This window comes from Lycium barbarum, chromosome 1 (assembly GCF_019175385.1).
Source record: "Lycium barbarum isolate Lr01 chromosome 1, ASM1917538v2, whole genome shotgun sequence".
Classification (NCBI taxonomy): Eukaryota; Viridiplantae; Streptophyta; class Magnoliopsida; order Solanales; family Solanaceae; genus Lycium; species Lycium barbarum.
The window spans coordinates 142,130,873-142,153,390 of NC_083337.1; the positions used below are offsets into that span (position 1 = coordinate 142,130,873).

Consider the following 22,518-nt stretch of genomic DNA (forward strand, 5'->3'; position numbering starts at 1 on the left):
ATATCAGCAAATATTCCGTCGAAAGCAAGATCTTCGTTCCTATACACTGATAAAAGGAGGACTATTGCACCAAAGTCGAACAGATATAGCAATGTTGTATGACTGTGTTCACACACCCAATATACAATATTATACAACTGGTATGATTCCCAAGACCAACATTAATCAAATCCAATCAACCCAGCATCACAGATTCAAGTTTTTCCAACGATTTTTAATTTCACTCAATCATTTTAGAGTAAGATTTTTCATAAATGAGTTAAACTTCAAGCTCCGTCAATGGAGTCCGAGCTCCAAAGCCCCTTCAATGAATTCCAAGCTCTGAAGCTTCTTCAATAGAGGCAAAAAGGAAAGAGGGGTTTGGTTTCAGAAAAACAAAGTTGAAAGAAGGAACGAGGAAGAAAGAAGTACAAAAGTTGCAGAAGAAAAGAAAGAAGGAAGAATTGGAAAGATGAAAAGAATGACAAACGGAAGCAAAAAAGAAAGAAAAAATTTAGAACCTAGAATTAGGTCCTAGGCCCGTTGATATACAATTTGAACATTTTAAGTTGTATTTTTTCTTATAGACATAAAAATCTCATAATTTGTGAAAACTATCAAAACATTCTTAATTCTTATATAATCTTACCAAATGAGCAAATCATAGTTTATAACAAAATTAGTACACTACTAGAAGGTATTTCTACAAAATGCAACATCAATTAATCAAACTTTAGTTCAATAAAAACGAAAATTTAACATGAATAGTAATGTAACTACTCTTTAATATAATCTTCCCACATAAATTAAAGGTTGGTAGACAACAATAAAGGTTGGTGAAAGTTAATGAGATTGGTAAATGATTGATAGGGGTAATTGTTAAAAATATCTACCAACTTATGGGTCTTTTTTTACAAAATATAAACTTATAGGTTAAATTTTATATTTTAAAAAGTTAAAACCATGATTCCAAACGTATGTCCAAACCCTGATTTGAAACCATGGTTTCAAATCATGGGCTGGCCAAACGCCTACTTAGTGTGGGCTTATGGATGAAAAGTAAGTTTGAGTTTATACATAAGCTGGGCCAATTCGAGTAACAACTTAAAATGTTGGCCTAATTTTGTAACATTGTTGCTCTAATTAATATACAACGTACTTAAATCCTTTTTGTTTTGTAGGTGAACGACTTTTCTTTGGTATACCTAAGCCCATTAATTGGTCCAAATCGGACCGGACCGGCAACCATTTAGGAAATCGGTCGGTGGAAGCGGCCATCCGTTGCCGGTTAACTAGTTCCAAAACTGGAAATCGGAATCGGCCTGTTATAAACTTTAAAAAAATCCTTTTTTTTTGTATAGTATATGTATATTATAGTATTTCTTAGTATATTGTAGGTATATTTATATATGTTATACTTCCTCAGTTTCAATTTATGTGAATCTATTTCCTTTTTAATCCTTGCTAAAATGAATGACCTCTTTCCTAATTTGGAAACAAATTCATTTTATGAAATGATTTACAGCCACATAAATATTCAAGACTTATTTTGAACTATAAGTTTCAAAAGTCTTCACTTTTTCTTAAATGTCGTGCCCAGTGAAATGGGTTCACATAAATAGAAATGGAGGAAGTATAAGTTTATAGCTACAGTTTATATATTTACTAACTAACAACATATATGTGTGTGTATATATATATATATATATATATTAAGTTATATGCTTAAGTTATAACTTTCTATTTATAACTTAAGTATATTTATACTAGATATACCTAAAATATACTAAGAATGTACTTATAATATAAATATACTTAAGTTACAAATTTATACTAAGAATACACTTATAATATAAATAAGTTAAGTTATAATACATATAACTTAAATATATATATATGCTAGATATACCTAAAATATACGAAGAATGTACTTATAATATAAATATACTTAAGTTACAAATTTATACAAAGATTACACTTATAATATAAATAAGTTAAGTTATAATACATATAACTTAAATATATATATACTTATAACTTATATATATGTTTAAGTTATATGTATACTATATATACTTATATAACTTAAGTTTTTTTTATAAGTTTATAAATTCTTATTTTATAACTTATGTATATTTATATTATAAGTACATTCTTAGTATATTTTAGTTATTTTTCAAGTATATAACTTTCTATTTTTTAATTTAAGTAGATGTATATTATAAGTATATTTTAAGTATATTCCTAACTTAATATAAGTAAAAATATGAACACAAGTAAATAGAAGAAAGCTCAATGAGTCATATATTTTATTCATTCATGGATAACATTTATTTGCAAGTTGTAGTTTTTTTTAACTTGCAAATAATACATGAGTTGCAAAAAAGTAGTAGCATAATAAAATCAAAAAGTGTCAATCATTCGGCTAATATCCGCCATACCATATTCGGTCTTTGAGATATCTTCAAAGTCTTCCATTTGGTCTATTCCACTTGCTATCAAATTTTCAATCTCTTCCTCTTCGCCTTCCACCGCTTCTAAGTTTTGGTTGCGTCGCTCCGATGTAATCTAATCGCGAATGCAAACTAGCACTTGCAAGCTAAATCCGGATAGTGAGTGTCTATGGTCTCCAATTTGTTGTTTTCCTTGGCTAAATGCACTTTCCGAAGCCACGGTTGATATTTGAACCGTAAGGATATCTCGAGTCATTCTTGAAAGTACCGGATGACTCGCCTTGTATTTCTTCCACCATGCTAAGATGTCCAAATCATCTAGTTGGTTGATATTCACATTTGGTTGCGTCAAATAAAGGTGATATTCATCAAAGTTTGCATTATGAGAAGGAGTTGGATGTGAATGTAAAACTTTTAAATTCGACAAACCCGACAAGCCTTTTTTGCTACTTTGAGAAGTAGTAGGGCGTGGGGCAACGGGTGTAGTACTTTCTTCCAAAGTAGAATAATGACTAAAAGCTTTTTTAAACTCGGCATCAATCGCGAGCTCGGCGTCATGTAAAGATGGTTCAACTTCCTCGTCAATTTCTAAATAGTTATAAATTTGACCAACCAATGCTCTAGTATAAGACATTTTAAAATAAGGATTTAAAAAGAGAACCCAATATAAATAAAGTTGGGGTGGGGAAAAAATAATTCTTAAATTTTGTTATCATATTAAAAATAACCGCTTGATAACCAGATTTATCTTTATACTCATATAAAACTCTAGCTATTTCTGCTAAATAGGCTAAAATTTCAGTTACCGTGGGATAGAATTGTCTAGAAAAAGCAAGAGTTGCATTATAAAATTTTTGTAAAAGTTCAATACATTCCTTAACATCTTCCTAATCCGTAATATTTAACTAATCATCACTATCCGTATTAAAATGGTTGTGAACTTATTGTATGGGAATCCTATAATCATATGCTTGTTATAACATAATGTAAGTGTCGTTCCACCTAGTTTCAACTTCTACTTGAATTTTCCTAGGTCTAAGGCCATTTTGCACACAAGAATTCTTAAAATCTCTCATTTGTTGCTTATTAACATTACAAAAAAGAAAAGCAACCGCATTTCTAACTTTTTAAATAGAATCTTCAAAATAGTTAAGACCATCTCTAACAATCAAGTTTAAAATATGACAATTATATCTCACATGAAAAATATTTCTTAGTGGAGGGTTTAATTCCCTTTTTAAAAGACCAACCGCCTTTGTATTATTAGAAGCATTATCTAAAATAATACAAAGTGTTTTTCTATAGATGTTAAAAAATTTCATAATAGTCGACATTGAATCCGCTAAAAATGTTCCATCATGACGACCTTTCCCTTCATCATATAAAAAAGTTATAATTCTTTTTTGCATCACCCAATTATCATCAACCCAATGACATGTAATAGCAAAAAAAATCTAACTTGTTAAGACTAAGACCCAAATCGGCGGTAAGAGAAACACTACAATTTTAAAGAATTAAATACATGACGCAAATAAAATCTATATTTTTGATATAAATCTATAATATCCGCTCTACAAGTATTTCTAGGAGTACCCTCAAACAACGGATTATAACAACGTTGAATATAAGTAACAAGCCCCAAACCCGAAGGAAAGGAAAATGGTAGAGCATCAAAAGCAGCCATTTTAGCTATTTCTATACGATCTTTTTTCTTGTCATAGCTAAAATTTCTACCGGTTCGTGGGTCTATTGTTTGTTGAATATCCCCCACATTTGAACCCGATTTCTCTCCCCAAACATCCCTATGTTTAGCTTTCATATGACCCGTTAGTGAACCCGTTCCACCATCCTTACTACTTTGTTGCCTAAAAACAAATTCTTGTTGACATAAACTACATGTAGTTGTTTGTCTGTCCTTATCCTTAGTCATATATTTCCAAATTCCAGCGGTTGGCCTACAAGTTCTTGGCGGTTTGTCGTGTGTATGTGATTGTGCAGTACCTGTATCTCCTATGAAATTTTCGGGGGCTTGTGTTTCATCATCATCATCATCAATTTCATTATAAGTGCCGGTATAGTGTTGCATTATCTCAGGATCTAAAAGTGGATTATTTCCACCAATATCAATACCTAAATTACGTGTTTCGTTCACAAATGTTTCCTCATTAAGCCCACCCCTAACAATACCACTACTACCGCCACCACGTCTCACTCTCTTCGACATTATTAAATAGAATTAATTTACATTACACACAAATAAATCACAAGAAAATAAATTGTAACAAATTAAATTGCTAGAATTAAATTGCGTAAATTAAATAGCGGAAAATAAATATAGAGTTGGAACGAAGGTACTAAATTGCCGGACTAATTTCCACCAAAGTAAAGGCGACTAGAATTGCAAATCCACCAAAGCTTTGGAGCTACTTCGGATTGTTGCAAAATCACCAACTCCACCAACAATTTTTTTTCATAATTGCAAAACTAATGATTGAAACTAGAATAAAACTTTATAATATTTAATTAAGAGAAATTTAAAGTGGTTAATTGTTGCAAAGTAGCTATAATTGAGAGAAATTGAGAAAAAGAGAAGAGCGAATTGGTGTGGATTAAAATTGAAAATGGAGAGAGGTTTATATAGGGGTGGGGGATGGGTTAAAGTGTATAAAAAAATGGCGGGGGTTGGGAGGCCAAAATGACCGTTTGGAGCCGTTGGCAATGGCCATTTTTGCAAAATGGACCGATGCCCAACAGTCCAGTTGGTCAAGTCCACGCAACATTTTTTTTTTTGACCAGTTAGCCGGTTAACCAGTCCCAAAAATTGAAAACCAGACCGGTATAAAAACCCCGGTTAATCGTTAACGGGTAAACCGGTCCACCGGCTCCGGTTCCGGTTTAACTGGTCCGATTACAGGTTACCGGTTTTAACCGGTCCAACCGGAGCAGTTGATAGGCTTCGGCAATATTTTTTTTAATTATTATTATTATTTGATACCAACATACCTAGATTCTTGCATATAAGTTGAATAAATTTTCCATGGATTTTTATGTTGACTTGTGAATTGAATTGAGTTAAATGATCTTGTTAGTGACGTTTAGGCTCACTAGTTGAGTCCACACTCACTAATTGGTATTATTGCTTTACATAAAGTGATATTTTCTCAGTTGTTCTTGTTAGGAGTGTGAATTGATCCATCTTGAATAAGTCATGTGCCATGTGTAGTGATGTTTGATTGGAAAATTCATTTGCATGCATTTATGTCCTAGAACTTTCCCGGCTTGTTCTTCGAGGCGAAATCCTATGTAGTACTTGGTTTAGGAGATGAGAGTAGGCCTTCCTTGGATCGTTAGAGACTAAAAGTTCTTACCTTGTATTATTATTACCCTAGTTACCCCTTTTTAATCCTTTTATCTTTTTTGGTTGGCATCCATGTTTTAAGCCTTAAACATTTTGGTATTTAGTTTTGCACATTTTCCTACTATTCCCTCCGGAACTTTACAAACTTGGATGATTGCGCATAGTTCTAAGTTTGAAGGTGTTTGAGTTGTGGTAAAATGATTGAGCTGTAGGCTTGAGCAAAATAATCAAAAGCTGGACAAGTAAAGGTGATTTTGCTACATAAAAAAAAGGAAGAATGAATTGAAAAAGAAAAAAAAGTATTCTTTGAAAGAAGAGGAAGAAAAAAGAGTAGGAGTTGATTGTGTGATGGAAGACAAGGGAATGGTGAGTATGTCTTGGAAAATAAAGTAAAGGAAGAAGGTCTAACTAGTCTAGGTGTATTAGTGGTCCTTGCTAGAGTTAGTCAAGGGGAGTTTGATTGCAATCGGAGTATCGCAAGTGTTGAGGGACTACGGGAGTTAGTTCCTAAGTTACAAAAGAGCCATTGAAAGGGTGAGGGGTTATGGGAGTTAATTCCTAACTTACAATTGATTGTAATCTGAAGCTGCTCGTATAGTGGAGTTGAAATCCTATTCGGATAGATCGTGATTTTTAATCCCTTGAGCAAGAAATTTTTCACGGTAACATCCTGTGTCCTTTACATACTGCATTGCATAAGGGAACTGGTACACAACTAAGTTGCCCATACACTGTTTGGAGGACGCACAACCTACATCAAAAATGTACTGTAATAACATACAAAAGCAAAACAGAAGCAACCACATTAGTCATTACCATCAAACTAACGGCCCTGTAATTTTTTAAAAAAAAAAACTTATCTTCTCCATTTCAAAAGCAGCAACAGAACGTGGCTTCTTCTTCATCTTTTTCTTCAGTGGCTCTTAATTTCTTCTTTTATAACTTTTGATCAAAAGAACTCTCCGGTTTTACACCGGTCTTCTCTAGGTATTGAGTAAAGGCAAAAGACAAAGATCAAGGAACATTAGCTTAGTCAACCATAAATCTGGAGAATTAGAGCGCTTGAAATAGAATTGAGAAAGTGAAAAAGCTGTTTAAAATATAGTAATGTTATTGTAGCTAAAACCTGCTAAGATGTAGGATAAATCATAAAAATGATCAAACATTTGAAAAAATACATGCCACTACAAGGGCTAAGAAATGTGAATAACCGGATATCATTTGGATCCCTCGCTATTTACTTTTGTCTAATTGTTCAACATGCAATCAATATCTAAAATCACATTTTCCATTAAGCTTTGGAAAAATACTAAAAAGGAAAAAATCCGATTTGATAATCAAATTTTAGAAATTTTTGACTTGTAATTTTTTTTAAAATTCTCTGAATTTAAGTAGTTGCTATAGGCTTAATCCAGTCCTTTATTTTTTAAGTGCATTCTTTTGCGCTCTATTCACTGATTTGTATACATGTCTCCTTATCTGTAAGGATGTGAGGATCATTTCACTCGAATTATTTTAGTGAAATTCTTCTATGACTGCTCTATGTGTGTTTGTTTGCTTCTTTTAATTGGTGGAACTCAGAGCTTGGATCTGGAAGTTAGCTCATGTTATCATATGCTTTAAATGTGGAAAAAATTAAATTTAAATACAAGGAACAAGGAGTCATTATGATGATTATAAATGAAACAGAAAGGAAATGAGACTTTGAGCCCTTTTGACTTAGCTTATAAGTTGCTAAAAATAGCTTATAAGTTGTTTTCAGCTTTTTTGAGTGTTTGACTGGTCAGCTTATAAGTCATTTTGTGCTTAAAATAAGTCCCAAAAAATAAGTTGAGGTAGCCCAACTTATTTTTTTTTAGCTTATAAGCTGCTTTGTTTTAAGCTAAGCCAAACGGACCCTTTTTGCTAATTATTTACGTTTGATTGTAGTATTCCTAACTCTACACTCCAGTATTCACATGATTGCTTCATTGACTTTCAAGAAACTCCGATCAATGATTATAGGAGTATTGCTCTTGATAAAAGATTTGGTGTTGTCACACATATCTCAATTAGGAACTCCAATAATACTGAATTATTACATAAGCATTCTCAAGAAACGCTTACACATGAGAATATTGGGTGATCTTGAATTGCTTTGTTTATTCCTATGAGTTGAATCACTCTTTTCGCGAAATAAACCGACATATTTCGATCTTCTACAATCTTACTAAATACACATCCAAATAATATTTGCACCATAAGTTGAGCTATTCAATCTTTACTTGTTCTTTTCAACAATTTTGAAATACTCAAAAATAGGATTTGGATATCCAAGAACCAGTTCATAAATCTACCTAACTAATTACATCATCTAAAGAAACAGTGAAAAAACACAAAAAAGGGAAAAAAGTAACAGAATAAACACAATACGTAGGGATATCACAAGGGGGAGAAAAAACAAATAGGTCAAAATACATACGCAATCGATGATGAATTCTTCCAAACTCTCGCAATTGCAAAATCCCTAAAATCATACAAATATTCATCAGCAATGTTAAATCTAAGCATTAACAATTCGACAAAGAAACTACACTCAAACAATAATCTAAGCATTAACAATTCGACAAAGAAACTACACTCAAACAATAGAAATATTAAAATAGAAAAATAGAGTCGTTGGAATCCTCAATAATCTCCCACTCGCAACTCACAAGTTGGCTCTAACCTCTTCTTGACTCATTATAACCTCCTCTTAACAATTAGTCATATCGTTGTTAATTTTTTATTGATAAGAATACACAATTCCAGTAATTGAAGACACAATTTTGTTTATAGAAACTAAAAGGAAAAGAAAGAAACGGAAAAAATCTGAAGACAATCATAGGAAGTTGAGGAAGTAAAATATCCAGAGCAGAAAAATCCAGCATTACAACCTAATATGAGAATTCAAGAATCCGGCATATAGCATATATATCACATATGATATATACACACACAAAAAGAGGAGGTTAATGAGTCAACTGAACCCCAAACTTTGGACGCGGAGCCTAAATTTATGTGTAAAAAATTATTAAAATTTTAATAAATAGTAGATATGAACCCCTAACTTTAAAAATATAATGGATTCAATGCTAAAAATATATAGATTGAACCCATAAAATTTAAATCCTGGATCCCTCTCTGAGAGAAACCATGATGCACCAAAACTCGTGCATATTTTAATTTGAATACCCAAAAACAAACATCCTAGACCCTTTTATATAGATATATCACCCTTATGCTGTTGTGAAGTTCCGTTTTTCTTATTTCTTTTATCATTAATTATGAATTGTTAATATTAATACCAATGAACGCTTCTTATTGTGACCTTTGGATTTTCAAATTAAGACTTTTAGACTTTCTAGTAGTGCAATGTAAAACTTGAGGAGGCTTTTGCACATTGCTACTTCTCCATAGGAAATGGTTGTTTGTTTTTTGTGATTTTTGCATCCTTCAAATTAAATTAAATGAGTAGATCGAATTCATTTACTAACAAATTTAATACAAAGTAATCACAATAATTATAGGGGAAGTGATGATAAATAATGTTATTAAATGGTGAGTGAGTCTTTATTATGGGTGGAGGGATGAAGCCTTTAATATTTTATTTTATTTAGCAAAATAGAGAAAAATGTCAAAAATTTGAGAAAAAAATAAATAACAATGATGGTCATAGAGAGGTGTCTCATCAACTTATCTAGTCAAGTTTTGTTATAGGAATTTGAGATTGAGGGAGTATTGAGAGTTGAATAGGAATTTAAATCGAAGTAGAAATATCTTTGGCTCAATTTTTAACGTGCCCACGCGCTATTTTGTACTTTTACTACAACTAAAAAGTACACACGTATATGAGGCATCTAGGAAATTACCGGCTCAGCCACCTTGAATGTCTTTAATGTTTCCTGAATGACAAAAATATCCTTTAGTTTGGTTTGAAAAGTTTTAACCAGAAAATAATGAATTTGATTTTGAAAAAGGAAGTTGTTTCCTATAATCAAAACAAAAACATTTCAAGATTCAAAAACACTTTCAATCATATATGCTATAACTTTGGAAAATTAAAGAAAACTTCCATTTGACTAATTTAACTATGAATGTGGTCCATTCAACTTTATATTTTTGTACTGTATCAGTTTGTAAAGCTTCATAATATTCTCTATTAAAATATTATAGTATTTTTTTATTCGAGTAGGTTGAAAAAAGATGTATAACCTACGTTAATGTTAACTAACAAAATGATATAGCTCAAATTTTTTTTTTCTTGAAATTACCTAATGAAATACATATAAGCCATACTGCATATCGTTTAATCCAAATTAATTTCTAAGTTCTTTTATTTTCATATAGCTTAACTTAACTATCTTGCCCGGTGTAGTTTTTCTTATTATTTTTCATCTTTTTATATTTAACAAGAGCATAGTGGATATCCATCAAATACTAGTATAGCATAGGAACCACGAAAAAAATCACTAGGATTTAAAGTCTACACCAAATAAAAGATCGCAATATATCCATTTAGCATATATTTTTATTAGATAATTAAATTCATATTTATTCTCATCAAAAAATTTACTTAATCATAATAAATTATTACTCCCTACAAGTCAGTCTAATCCAAGTCAGGACACAATTTCAGTAATTGCAGTCCGATTCTGTATTCCACGTGGAATGCATTGCATTTTGTTTACCTCGTAAATTAGGCAATCAATTGAATTTGTAAGTGAGGTATAGGATATGTGAACAAACTTTAATCTATTTTGATTTTTGAGGGAATATTTATATATGTATGAATTCGTGTACAATGGTTTGTAGATATGAATATATGCGTTAATAACTTGGATAAATACGTTGCATATGTTGCTATGGATGATTAAGTAAAGAGATATTAGAAGAGTGCAGCTAACAATAATACTCCACAGATTCAGACTAAAGAGAAATAATATTTTGACTTGCTACAATGCTCTTGATTCCAACCAGCTAACCCTTAAAAGTAGAGAAATGTCCTCTATTTATAGTTTTGCTTTATGGGTCCTGCATACAACATAAAACTCTTTTTAGAATAAAGAAAACCCTGAAAGGATAAGGTTGGCCGTACGGTCTGACACCCGTACGATTGGCAGTACAATGTAGCAGAACGGTCTTGACACGTGGCAATTTTATAACTGATCAACAGGACTAACGGCCACGATCAACTCGGTCATAGAGAAGTCGGGCTAACGGCCACGATCAACTTGGTCATGGAGAAACCGGACTGGCTATGATGCCGAGTTTGGTCCGGAGATATTGGACCAAACAGGTTTGCTTCACTTTTTCCAGATCAGCCGCAGCCGGTGCAATTCCATCAGTTCTAAGGGCAGACTCAATGACCATGCATGTTTCTTCTTATTTCCGATCCCCGATCTCATCGGTCTTGCATATATCAGTTTTTACCGTATACACATTTAATTGCCATGTCACAGTTGCAACATTTATAGACCTCTTTAAGAAGTCCAACTTTCGCCGTTCTATTTCATCTCTCTCTTTTTTGAAATAAAATAAAATAAACCAAATTTAATCCCTCTCTCTTCTCTCATAAGCAACTGTTTTCATCTTTGATTCTCTGATAAAAAATCTCATAGATTTTTTTAATTTTCAGTCATGAATCCCGAATAGTAAGTAGCATCTGTTCTTTTTAATTTTGTCACGATTTTAGTTCTCTTACTTTTCATTAATTTCTTTTAGATCTGCTTTCTCCAAAAGAACCAAAAGTTCTCCCTTTTTGTTTTTTTTGTGATTTTCTAATACTTTCTCTGTACCAATTTATGTGTTGGTCTTTCGAGTTTCGAGATTTAAACAAGTCTTTTCTTTCTTTAATCCCTAATTTTTTTTTAATATCATTTATCAATATTTTAAATTATCAATTATTGTGACTTATGCTACTTTTTTTTGAGGTTTGAAAATACTTAAATTTTATTTTAAAATACTTAAAGATTCCATACCTGGTCAAAATTAATTTTTTTGACTTTCGAAATTCGAAATATGTCACATAAAATTGGGATAGAGAGAGTATTATTTACTTGTTGGTTGAGCAGATACTCTGGATCGGTGAATCATGGTTACAGATTGATTTTAGTACTCCCTTTGTCTTAATTTAAATGTCTTGCTTTTCTTTATGTCTCTTCTAAAAAAAGTCTCTTTATGAATTTAGTATATTTAGTAAGTTGACAATTCAAAAATTTTGCTCCCTCTGTTCATATTTACTTATCTGATATTCTAAAAATAGATTTTTACTTTTATCAGGAAAATCATTTCTTTTTTTCTATTTTACCCATAATATTAAATTCTCATTTCAAATCTAATAAAAATATGCACCAATTAATATGAGTATATTGATAAATTATGCACTTCATTTATTATTTCTTAAGGGTGTGCAAAGTTAAAAGTGGACAAGTAAAAATAAATGGAGGAAGTACATGGCAAGTTTATTTTTTAAGGGGTGTAACAGTGGCGGAGCCACATGCGCTTCGCCGAAAAATTATACTGTTTAAATACGTAAAAAGTTTTTTTTTTTTATGTATATGTACTAAACCCGTCAACCGGTCCGGTTTTACCAGTTCAAACCGGTAACCGGACCGATAAAAATGGAACCGGTTTAACCGATTTACCGGTTTCGATTAACCGTTTATTTTGTACCAGTACGGTTTCAATTTTTTTGAAACCGGAACCGGTAAACCGGTGGAATTCAAAAAAAAAAAAAAAAAATTGTAGCCGTTGCGGCTTGGGCCCAAATTGGACCGTTGGGCAACGGTCCATTTGCAAAAATGGCCGTTGCCAAACGGTCCCCAACTCTTTTTTTCCCCCAAAACCCCCCAAACTTTTTTTTAACACTTTAACCAATCCCCTACCCCTATATAAACCCTCTCCATTTCCATTTTAATCCACACCAATTCACTCTTCTCTTTCTCTCAAATCTCAATCTCTCAATTATAGTTACTTTGCAACAATTAGCCACTTTAAATTTCTCTCAAATAAATATTATAAAGTCTTATTATAGTTTCAATTATTAATTTTGCAATTATAATATTGTTGGTGGAGTTGGTGATTTTGCAACAATCCGAAGTAGGTTTGGTGAATTTGCAATTATAGTCGCCTTCACTTTGTTGAAAATTAGTCCGGCAATTTGGTACCTTTGTTCCAACTCTATCTTTATTTTTCGCAATTTAATTCTAGCAATTTAATTTGTTGCAATTCATTTTCTTGTGATTTATTTGAGTGTGATTTAAATTAATTCTATTTAATAATGGCGAAGAGATTTAGACGTGGTGTCGGTAGTAGTGGTATTGTTAGGCGTGAGTTTAATGAGGAAACATTTGTGAAAGAAACACCTAATTTAGGTATTGATATTGGTAGAAATAATCCACTTTTAGGTCATGAGGTAATGCAACAACATTATACCGGCATTTTTAATGAAATTGATGATGATGATGAAACACAACCCCCCGAAAATCTCATAGGAGATACATGTCCTGCACAATCACATACACAAGACAAACCGCCTGGAACTCGTAAGTCAACCGCTAAAATTTGGAAATTTATGACTAAGGATAGGGAAAGCCAAACAACTAAATGTACCCTATGTGGACAAATATTTACTTTTAAGCAAGAAACTAGTAAGGATGGTGGAACGGGTACACTAAATGGTCATATGAGAAAGAAACATATGGATGTTTGGAGAGAGCAAACGGGTTTAAATATGGGGGGGGGGGGGGGGGGGGGGGGGGTCAAATGACGATAGACCCACGAACCGGTAAAAATTTTAAGTATGACAAGAAAAAAGAGCGTGTAGAAATAGCTAAAATGGTAGCTTATGATTGTTTACCATTTTTCTTTCCTTCGGGTTTGGGGTTTGTTACTTACATTCAACGTTATAATCCGTTATTTGAGGGTATTCCTAGAAGTACTTGTAGAGCGGATGTTATAGATTTGTATAAAAAAATATAGATTTTATTTGCGCCATGTATTTAATTCTTTAAATTGTAATGTTTCTCTTACCGCTGATTTGGGTCTTAGTCTTAACAAGTTAGATTTTTTGGCTATTACATGTCATTGGGTTGATGACAACTGAGTTATACAAAAGAGAATTATAGCTTTTTTATATGATGAAGGAAAAGGTCGTCACGATGGAAAAATTTTAGCGGATTCAATGTCTACTATTATGAGATTTTTTAACATTTATAGAAAAACACTTTGTATTGCTTTAGATAATGCTTCTAATAATACAAAGGCGATTGGTCTTTTAAACCCTCCGCTAAGAAATATTTTTCATGTAAGATGTAGTTGTCACATTTTAAACTTAATTGTTAAAGATGGTCTTGTGCGTTTTGACGATTCTATTCAAAAAGTTAGAGATGCGGTTGCGTTTCTTTTTTGTAATACTAATAGGGGAAGAATTAGAGATTTTAAGAATGCTTGTGTGGAAAATAACCTTAGACCTAGAAAAATTCAAGTAGAAATTGAGACTAGGTGGAACTACACTTACATTATGCTACAACAAGCATATAAGTATAGGATTCCCATACAACAAGTTTACAACAAATATAATATTAATAATGATGATTGGTTAAATTTTACGGATTGGGAAGATGTTAATAAATGTGTTGAACTCTTAGAAAATTTTTATAATGCAACTCTTGCTTTTTCTAAACAATTCTATCCCACGGTAACTGGAATTTTAGCCTACTTAACGGAAATAGCTAGAGTTTTACAAGAGTATAAATATAAACCCGGTTATCAAGCGGCTATTTTTGATATGACAACAAAATTTAAGAAGTATTTTTTTCCCATCGCAATTTTATTTATATTGGGTTCTCTTTTAAATTCTTGTTTAAAAATGTCTTATACTAAAGCATTGGTTGGTCAAATTTATACATTTTTAGAAATTGAAGAGGGAGTTCAACCATCTTTAGCTGAAGCTGAAACCGCTATTGATGACGAGTTTAGAAAAGTTTTTACTCATTATTCTAATTTGGAAGAACATGCTACACCCGTTGCTCCACGCCCTACTACTTCTCAAAGTAGCAAAAAGGGCTTGTCGGGTTTAAAAATTTTACATTCACATCTAACTCCGTCTTGTAATGCAAACTTTGATGAATATCACTTTTATTTGATGCAGCCAAATGTGGATATCAAGGAACTAGATAAGCTGGACGGCTTAGCATGGTGGAAGAAATACAAGGTAAGTCATCCGATACTCTCAAGAATGGCTCGAGATATCCTTACGGTTCAAATATCAACCGTGGCTTCGGAGAGTGCATTTAGCCAGGGAAGACAACAAATTGGAGACCATAGACACTCATTATCCGGCTTTAGCTTGCAAGTACTAGTGTGCATTTGCGATTGGATTAGATCGGAGCGACGCAACCAAAATTTAGAAGTGGAGGAAGGCGAGGAGGAAGAGATTGAAGATTTGATAGCAAGTGGACCGGACCAAATGGAAGACTTTAAAGATATCTCCATGGCCGAATATGATATGGGGGAAATTAACCAAATGATTGAGAATTGGTGATTTTATTATTCTACTATTTCTTTGCGACTCATGTATTATTTGCAAGTTAAAAAAACTACAACTTGCAAATAAATGTTATCCAAGAATGAATAAAATATATGGCTCATTGAGCTTTCTTCTATTTACTTGTGTTCATATTTTTACTTATATTAAGTTAGGAATATACCTAAAATATACTTATAATATACATGATACATCTACTTAAATTAAAAACTAGAAAGTTATATACTTGAAAAATAACTAGAATATACTAAGAATATACTTATAATATATATTATACATATAACTTAAACATATATATATATATATATATATATATATATGTTTAAGTTGTATGTATACTATATATACTTATAACTTATATATAGTCAGCAATATAGTAGACATATAACTTTAAAAAAAAAAAAAAATATATATATATATATATATACACGTATATGCTGTATTGCTGACTTGCTGTTTTTGCCTGTTAGTCAGTAAATATATAAACTTTACTTATAAACTTATATAACATATGTAAATATACCTACAATATACTAATAAATACTATAATATATATATATATACTATACAAAAAATAAAAACAAAAAGAGGTTTTGGACGTTTTGAACCGGACCGGTTCCGGTTTCGGGTTTCTAACGGGTAAACCGGAATCGGGTAAACTGGAACCGGTGGCAGGTTCCGGTTTTTACCGGAAACCGGCCGATTTTATAACCGGTTGCCGGTCCGGTTCCGGTTCAAACCGGTTGACACCCTTAATATATACTATATATTGAACCCCTTAATTCCGTCGTAGATGTACTTTTTTATATTTTGATACCTCTTAGTAAAAATTCTAGTTTCGTCACTGGAGTGTGTAAAGTCAAAAGTGGACAAGTAAAAGTGAACAGAGAAAGGATATTTTAATACATTATACACATCTTTAATTTAGGATCACAACATTCAAAAGTCTCTTTATTTCTTAAATCCCGTGCTAAGACACTTAAAAGGACGGAGGAAGTAATATACTTTGATCGGTTCTGTTCATGGGAGTGTAGTGATGTGAACTGTTAAATTCTTAGCATTTTTTAACTTCAGAAATTTAACTAAGTAGAGGAACCGCCAATACCTTATTGTTTCGGAATTCAGCGTATGGAAGTAATTTTACAATATAGACCGATATTCACTCATGTCAGAGATCGACTAAAGTTCCTTCCTTTTCACATTTGACCTTCAATTAAACCAATTGTGCAGTGTTTTATGGTTGAGGGATAAGGGAAGTTAACAGTGCTAACTAATCACTTATTAATTATTAAAAAGAAGGAAAGAGATAATAACCAACCCTTAACTAAGCCACTATGCATACCTGCCAAACCACACTTTTTTCTTTAAAAAATATTGATTTCTTTCTTTTTTTTGGTAAGGTTCAAATAGCAGTTGAAGTTAAGTAGCATGTCGCTTTGGTTTAACCCTTTAGGACTCCTTTTAAGTGAGATCGGTTCTTTTCTTTGGTCAAATAGTAGCTGGATATTTGTTATTTTCAAAGGCTGGGATCTTAACTTTGAGAAAACAATGTTGTACAAGTCCCTTGGGCTTTAGTCTAATTGTTAGAGCCCAGCGCGTAGTGTGTGGGTTATACGCTCGTCGCGGGTGTGATCCCTGCCGTAGACAAAAAACTTATAGTATTTAAGTATAGCAGGGTATAAGAGAAAGTCCATTATCTACTAGGTTTCGAACCGTGCGCCATTGGCCCTTGTGGATTTCTCGGTTTTCCAAAAAAACTATTTACTACCTCTTTTTGTTGGCGAGGTTTGGTTCGGTGTTCCTTTTACACTAGAAGGAGAAGAATATAGGAAGTATCTATAAATTCTACAGAGTAATACCTCCTGGTGCATTGTCTGTTAATGTAACCTCAACTATGTTTTAGCTTTTGCTAAAATGTAGCAATGTAAAACTTCTGGTTGATAATTTTGTTTAAGCTGCTGCCAAGTTTTAGCTATTAAGTGTAGATTGACTTGTCAGATTTGAATTATGTGCTAACATGCTCGTCGCACGGGGTTATCTCTTCGGTGTGGTTTGCGACCTATTACACAGGAGAAGGGTTTACCTGTGCGCACGGGTTCCCTTGTCATCAAAAAAAAAAATGTTGGCAAGGGCTCAACCATTATGAGTTGAGTATGTCAGTTCCCCTCTTTCAATCTGAAAACCCTTTTAGACATTACTCTCTCTGTCCTGAATTGTTGTTCAGGAGCAAATTCTCTTAAACTCTGAGCAGAGTTTTTCAGACAATTTTTAAGCATTTGTAGTATCTCTATTATAGTTTTTAGACTTCAACTTCTTTTTCATGTGATTATTTTATCTGTATGTCCAATTCACTGGAATAAGTTGGCCACATTGAATCTCAAATAGCACAAAGTAGAAAAAGATTTGAACAGTTCAACTTCTTTTAGTTATGTTTTGTGGATGTGCCATCTTCGTAAGCTATCTGATTATTAGAGGATCTTATTTGGTGTGATTATTCATACACTTAAAACTTGTACCAGTAAGCATCCTGTGTGGTTATGTTGCCTAATGTCAGATCTCAGTGGTACTGTATTTATCAAAGTCTGGATTGAGCATTTTCCCTATCCATTTCATAGGAGGAGAAGTCCTTTCCATGGAAATAGTGTTGTTAGATTTGTGCTTCTGAGAACATCTGGTGCTTTATGGGCATATTAATTATGGATGTTGATTGTTGATCATATTCGGAATCATGGCATGTCTTCATTGTGATATATTACATTTATCTGGATACATTTCGAATTTATATAGCTTATCTGATGTTGTACTCTTCCGTGCAGCGACTATCTTTTCAAGCTTTTGCTTATTGGAGATTCTGGTGTTGGCAAATCATGTCTCCTTCTCAGATTTGCTCTAAGTAATTGCATAATTTCACTACGTTTGCTTCTCAGTTCAAATGTGATGAGAAGACCTTCTGGTGCATTTCTTTTGGGGATAAGAAATTACCTTGCTTTATCTTTGATACACTTTTCTTGTAAAGGTATTTTGTTTCTCTTTTTTTGGATCCTTGAGGTGAGGGAAAGGGTAGCATGCTCTGCTTCTGTAATTTGGTGATTTAAAGGAAAAATCATTGGGCAAGTTGTGGTCGTTTCCTTTTGGCTCTCTCTGACCCCATATAGTATATACATATGTCTGTGTGGGTATTTCCGATTTAATTTTTGGGCTCACTGAGGTTCAGCTTGTGTTTAATTACGGAGCCTTTTATTTCTTATTGATCTGTGATCTAAATATAAATCAATATATTGGCATTCCTTCCTTCAATCATCTTTCAGACATTTGTACAGCAGGGAATTGCGTACGTCTGAATTTTTTTATGGCCTCAATGTCGAGAGTGGATTAACTTCTTTCCTGTTGATTGGAATGATTTTAATCTTTCATGTCCCACGGATATTCTCGTCGTTTTCTGATTTGAATTTGTCATTTTCTAAGTTTGTATTGCTTATGAACTACCCAGCAATTTTGTTGTAAGCTATAACAATTTTTATGGAAGAAGACTCTTCCTAATTATTTTCTCTTTTCTGGTTTCCAGGATGATTCATATCTTGAAAGTTACATTAGTACCATTGGGGTGGACTTCGTAAGTGATCCATTCCTTTCTGTAGAATGTCTTTGTAACTACCGTTGGCAGTATATCAGTGACAATTGTATTCTCTTGTAGAAAATCCGCACAGTGGAACAGGATGGAAAAACCATTAAACTTCAAATTGTAAGTATTTGAACTCCAAGTGCCTTAGCAATTAATGTCTCAGTCAAAGGAATTGCAATTGGCTTGAATATCTTTAATCCCTGGGTTGTTTACCCCATATATTGAGAGAGGCAGAAACTACGTCGGAACCTTTAATCTATAGATATATTTGATCCATTCTCAACTTGTTTTAGTTCCTTTAGACCCTTATTTTCTGCCTTGTTATATACAGTGGGACACCGCCGGTCAAGAACATTTTAGGACAATCACCAGCAGTTACTATCGTGGGGCTCATGGCATAATTGTGAGTAATAAACTATTTCTTATACTTATTCAGGGGTTCCATTTTTTCAGCTATCAAGGTGATCTTATTCCGATTGCACCGTTTCAGGTGGTTTATGATGTGACTGATCAAGAGAGCTTCAATAATGTCAAGCAATGGTTGAATGAAATTGATCGATATGCAAGTGATAATGTAAACAAGCTTCTTGTGGGAAATAAGTGTGATCTCACAGCGCAAAAGGTAGTTTCCACGGAGACAGCTCAGGTCAGAAGTTCGTAACACCTTTTATTATAGACGAGGTCCCACATTGACTATTTCTTGGACTTGGGCGAGGAGGCCTCTTTGAGTATAGTTTGTACTATATTCCTTAATGCATGGTATGCAAAATATGCAGGCTTTCGCTGATGAAATTGGTATTTCTTTCATGGAAACAAGTGCAAAAAGTGCGACCAATGTCGAGCAGGCTTTCATGGCCATGGCTGCTTCAATCAAGAACAGGTATCAGATTCGTCAAATTACCCACGTCATTCATAAATATACACCTGAATCTATTTATGGATGACTCGTTATGATTCTTTGCTTTTCTAGAATGGCGAGCCAACCCGCATCAAACAATGCTCGGCCTCCAACTGTGCAGATCCGCGGACAACCTGTTAACCAGAAAAGCGGTTGCTGCTCAACTTGAAAGGATGAAGCTACATCAGCACAATGATGCTTCTGATCTGATGTGACATGTAAAATTAGTCTCAGTGGTTTCATGTTTAGATGCTACCTTTATATTTTGTCTCAGGCTTTTGCCAAGAACCCCATTCTTTGCAATGTACTTGATTTTAAGCAAAATTTGTACAAAAACTAGGAGTATTGGTGGAATTATTAGTGTTTGCTTTCATTCCATGCTTTGAATCTTCACTGTAGCTTCAGCTTTAAACATCACTCTTGAACTTAATGATAAATGAACAAGTTGGTCCAAAGTTTACCCAATAATGTGGAAAATGCTCGTTATCAACATCTCAGAAAATACCCTAATCTCTTGAAGTTTGTTACATTTCACACTCTAATCATGAAGGGAAGCTTTGAAGTAATCTCCAACTTGTTGCCTTCACACACAACCTCTTTTCTGTAGAAGGTTTGAAATTACCTTCAACCCGTCTTTCACTGCTATTCAAATATACCTTCTTTTAAAATTAACTGATAAAGTAAGCCACAGATCATGGCAGTTTTCAACAGAGAGAGTAACTCGCCAACAAAACTGGGACCTTCGGCATTGTAGGAGAAGTTCCATCATTTTCTATATGGGTGAAGTCAATTCCACATTTCCACTTTAGTATCTGCGTAGTTTCTTTTTGTAAGTTTGATGCCATCACTAAACAATGAAGGACTGGAACACTTCCGACAATTGTTACGAGACTGGTATATAATATAATACAATTCCATATGTAGGGTAAGAGGACTAGTTAAAATCTTCAAGTTTTAGTTAGAAATTGAATACAACTCAAGCCTGAACGCGTTAGTTGTTTAAATGCAACATTAGAAAATTTAAAACGACCTTTAAAGCTTTACTTGGTGTCAGAGACAAGTTGTCACCTCAATAGCTGATCCTAAGTAATGTTGCTGCTTGCGATAACAGACAAATGATGTTAGCTTCTGTACTATCGATGATAAAACTACTATAACAGATGGTGCGGATGAGGAACTCGTACTTCTATTAGTGGTACATTGCAAAAGTTGAACAAGAGTCAAAAGAGACAACTCTAGAGACTTTGCTATAAGAGTAGAAAAGGATACATCAAATTAAGCGTAAATTATCGCTCTTGAATTTAGAAGGCGAGAGATACCAAACTGAAGGTTATGGGAAGTCTTAGGAGCATCTGAGGAACTCGTGCAACAAGAAGAGCAACAAAATACTCCCTCCGCTCATTTTTACTTGTTCAGATTGAATTTTGCACGTCCTTTACGAAACAATAATCGATATAGTACTAGAATACCCATATTAATTGAAGTATAGTCTCTTCCGAGATCGGGGTATGGTCTGCGTACACTTTACCCTCCTCAGACCCCACATTGTGGGATTTCACTAGGTATGTTGTTGTTGTTGTTGTTCAATGCTAAAATTTAGAAGTAAAGGTGAATGTATTTTAAGTATAGAGGACAAGTAAAGGTTGACGGAGATAATATACTTTTGCATTAGAGATTTTCATGGGCTTTCGTCCTGTCCAAAACATAAGCAAGCATGGTTATTCACTAATCTATGGGACTAGCCGTGCATGGGCAACCTTTGCACTGGTAGATTATGGCTTCATCCAATCTCATGTTGACCAGAACCTATTCAAATAATCGAACATTCAATATACTTAGCAAGATAATACAAGCAATTAAATCAAAATGTGTCAATACTTAAGGGACTAAAAGGGCAAATATAACTTATAAAAAGAAAATTATAAAACCAAATTCAACGCCTTTTAAGACATGAATAGTTCGTACACTAGGAGCCTGTTTGGATTGGCTTATAAGTTGCTTATAAGCTGTTTTCAGCTTTTTTAGTGTTTGGCTGGCCAACTTAAAGTCATTTTGTGCCTAAAATAAGCTCAAAAAAATAATTGAATCCATTTGACTTAGCTTATCTAAAGCAGCTTATAAGCTGAAAACAGTTTATAAATCAAAAAAAATAAGTAAAACTACCCCAACTTATTTTTTTTAACTTATAAAAGTTGTTTGCAGCTTATAGGCACAAACAACTTATAGGCATAAGCCCATCCAAACAGGCTCTAGAAAGCAGGTTGACACACAAGCTTCACATTTACAAGAGCACCAAATTTAGACTCGAAGTTATGCTTAAATACTTGCTATCTTTTTCTATTTTTTGGGATGCAAACCTTACGAAGTAGCTCATGTCCTTTAATTAGCTTAGCAATCTTGCTGCAACGCTTTAATCCAAAGTGGAAGCTTACACCGGATCAAGAAAACAAGTAGGTAATGAATGAATCGGGAGTAGGAACATGCCTCCGAAAACCTAATTTCTGGCTGGGAATTATGTAATTTTAGCAATTAGAGCAACCAAAATTTTAACAGCTTAATTCTAGTCAAGTCATTTAGTACACATTAAGAATCACAGCAAAGAACATAAATCCATGAAGTATTGCTTGAGTAAGACAATAA

At 33.2% G+C, this 22,518-nt stretch overlaps 1 protein-coding gene across 1 annotated transcript; it reads left to right on the forward strand.

Annotated features, from left to right (window-relative positions):
- The first annotated feature begins 11,448 nt into the window (after positions 1 to 11,448).
- Positions 11,449 to 20,133, forward strand: LOC132640918 (GTP-binding protein YPTM2). Its single transcript, XM_060357733.1, has 8 exons — positions 11,449 to 11,462; positions 18,175 to 18,244; positions 18,924 to 18,971; positions 19,053 to 19,100; positions 19,312 to 19,383; positions 19,471 to 19,626; positions 19,757 to 19,860; positions 19,951 to 20,133. Exons 1-8 carry the CDS (start codon positions 11,449 to 11,451, stop codon positions 20,045 to 20,047), a joined length of 609 nt encoding a protein of 202 aa, XP_060213716.1. The 3' UTR covers positions 20,048 to 20,133.
- The last annotated feature ends 2,385 nt before the right edge of the window (positions 20,134 to 22,518 follow it).

What these genes read in the sequence shown, in the direction of transcription:
- LOC132640918 (XM_060357733.1), top strand. An exon ending in GTGGGGCTCATGGCATAATT is followed by an intron (nt 19,384 to 19,470) that starts GTGAGTAATAAA and finishes GCACCGTTTCAG; the next exon opens with GTGGTTTATGATGTGACTGA. An exon ending in GCTGCTTCAATCAAGAACAG is followed by an intron (nt 19,861 to 19,950) that starts GTATCAGATTCG and finishes TTGCTTTTCTAG; the next exon opens with AATGGCGAGCCAACCCGCAT.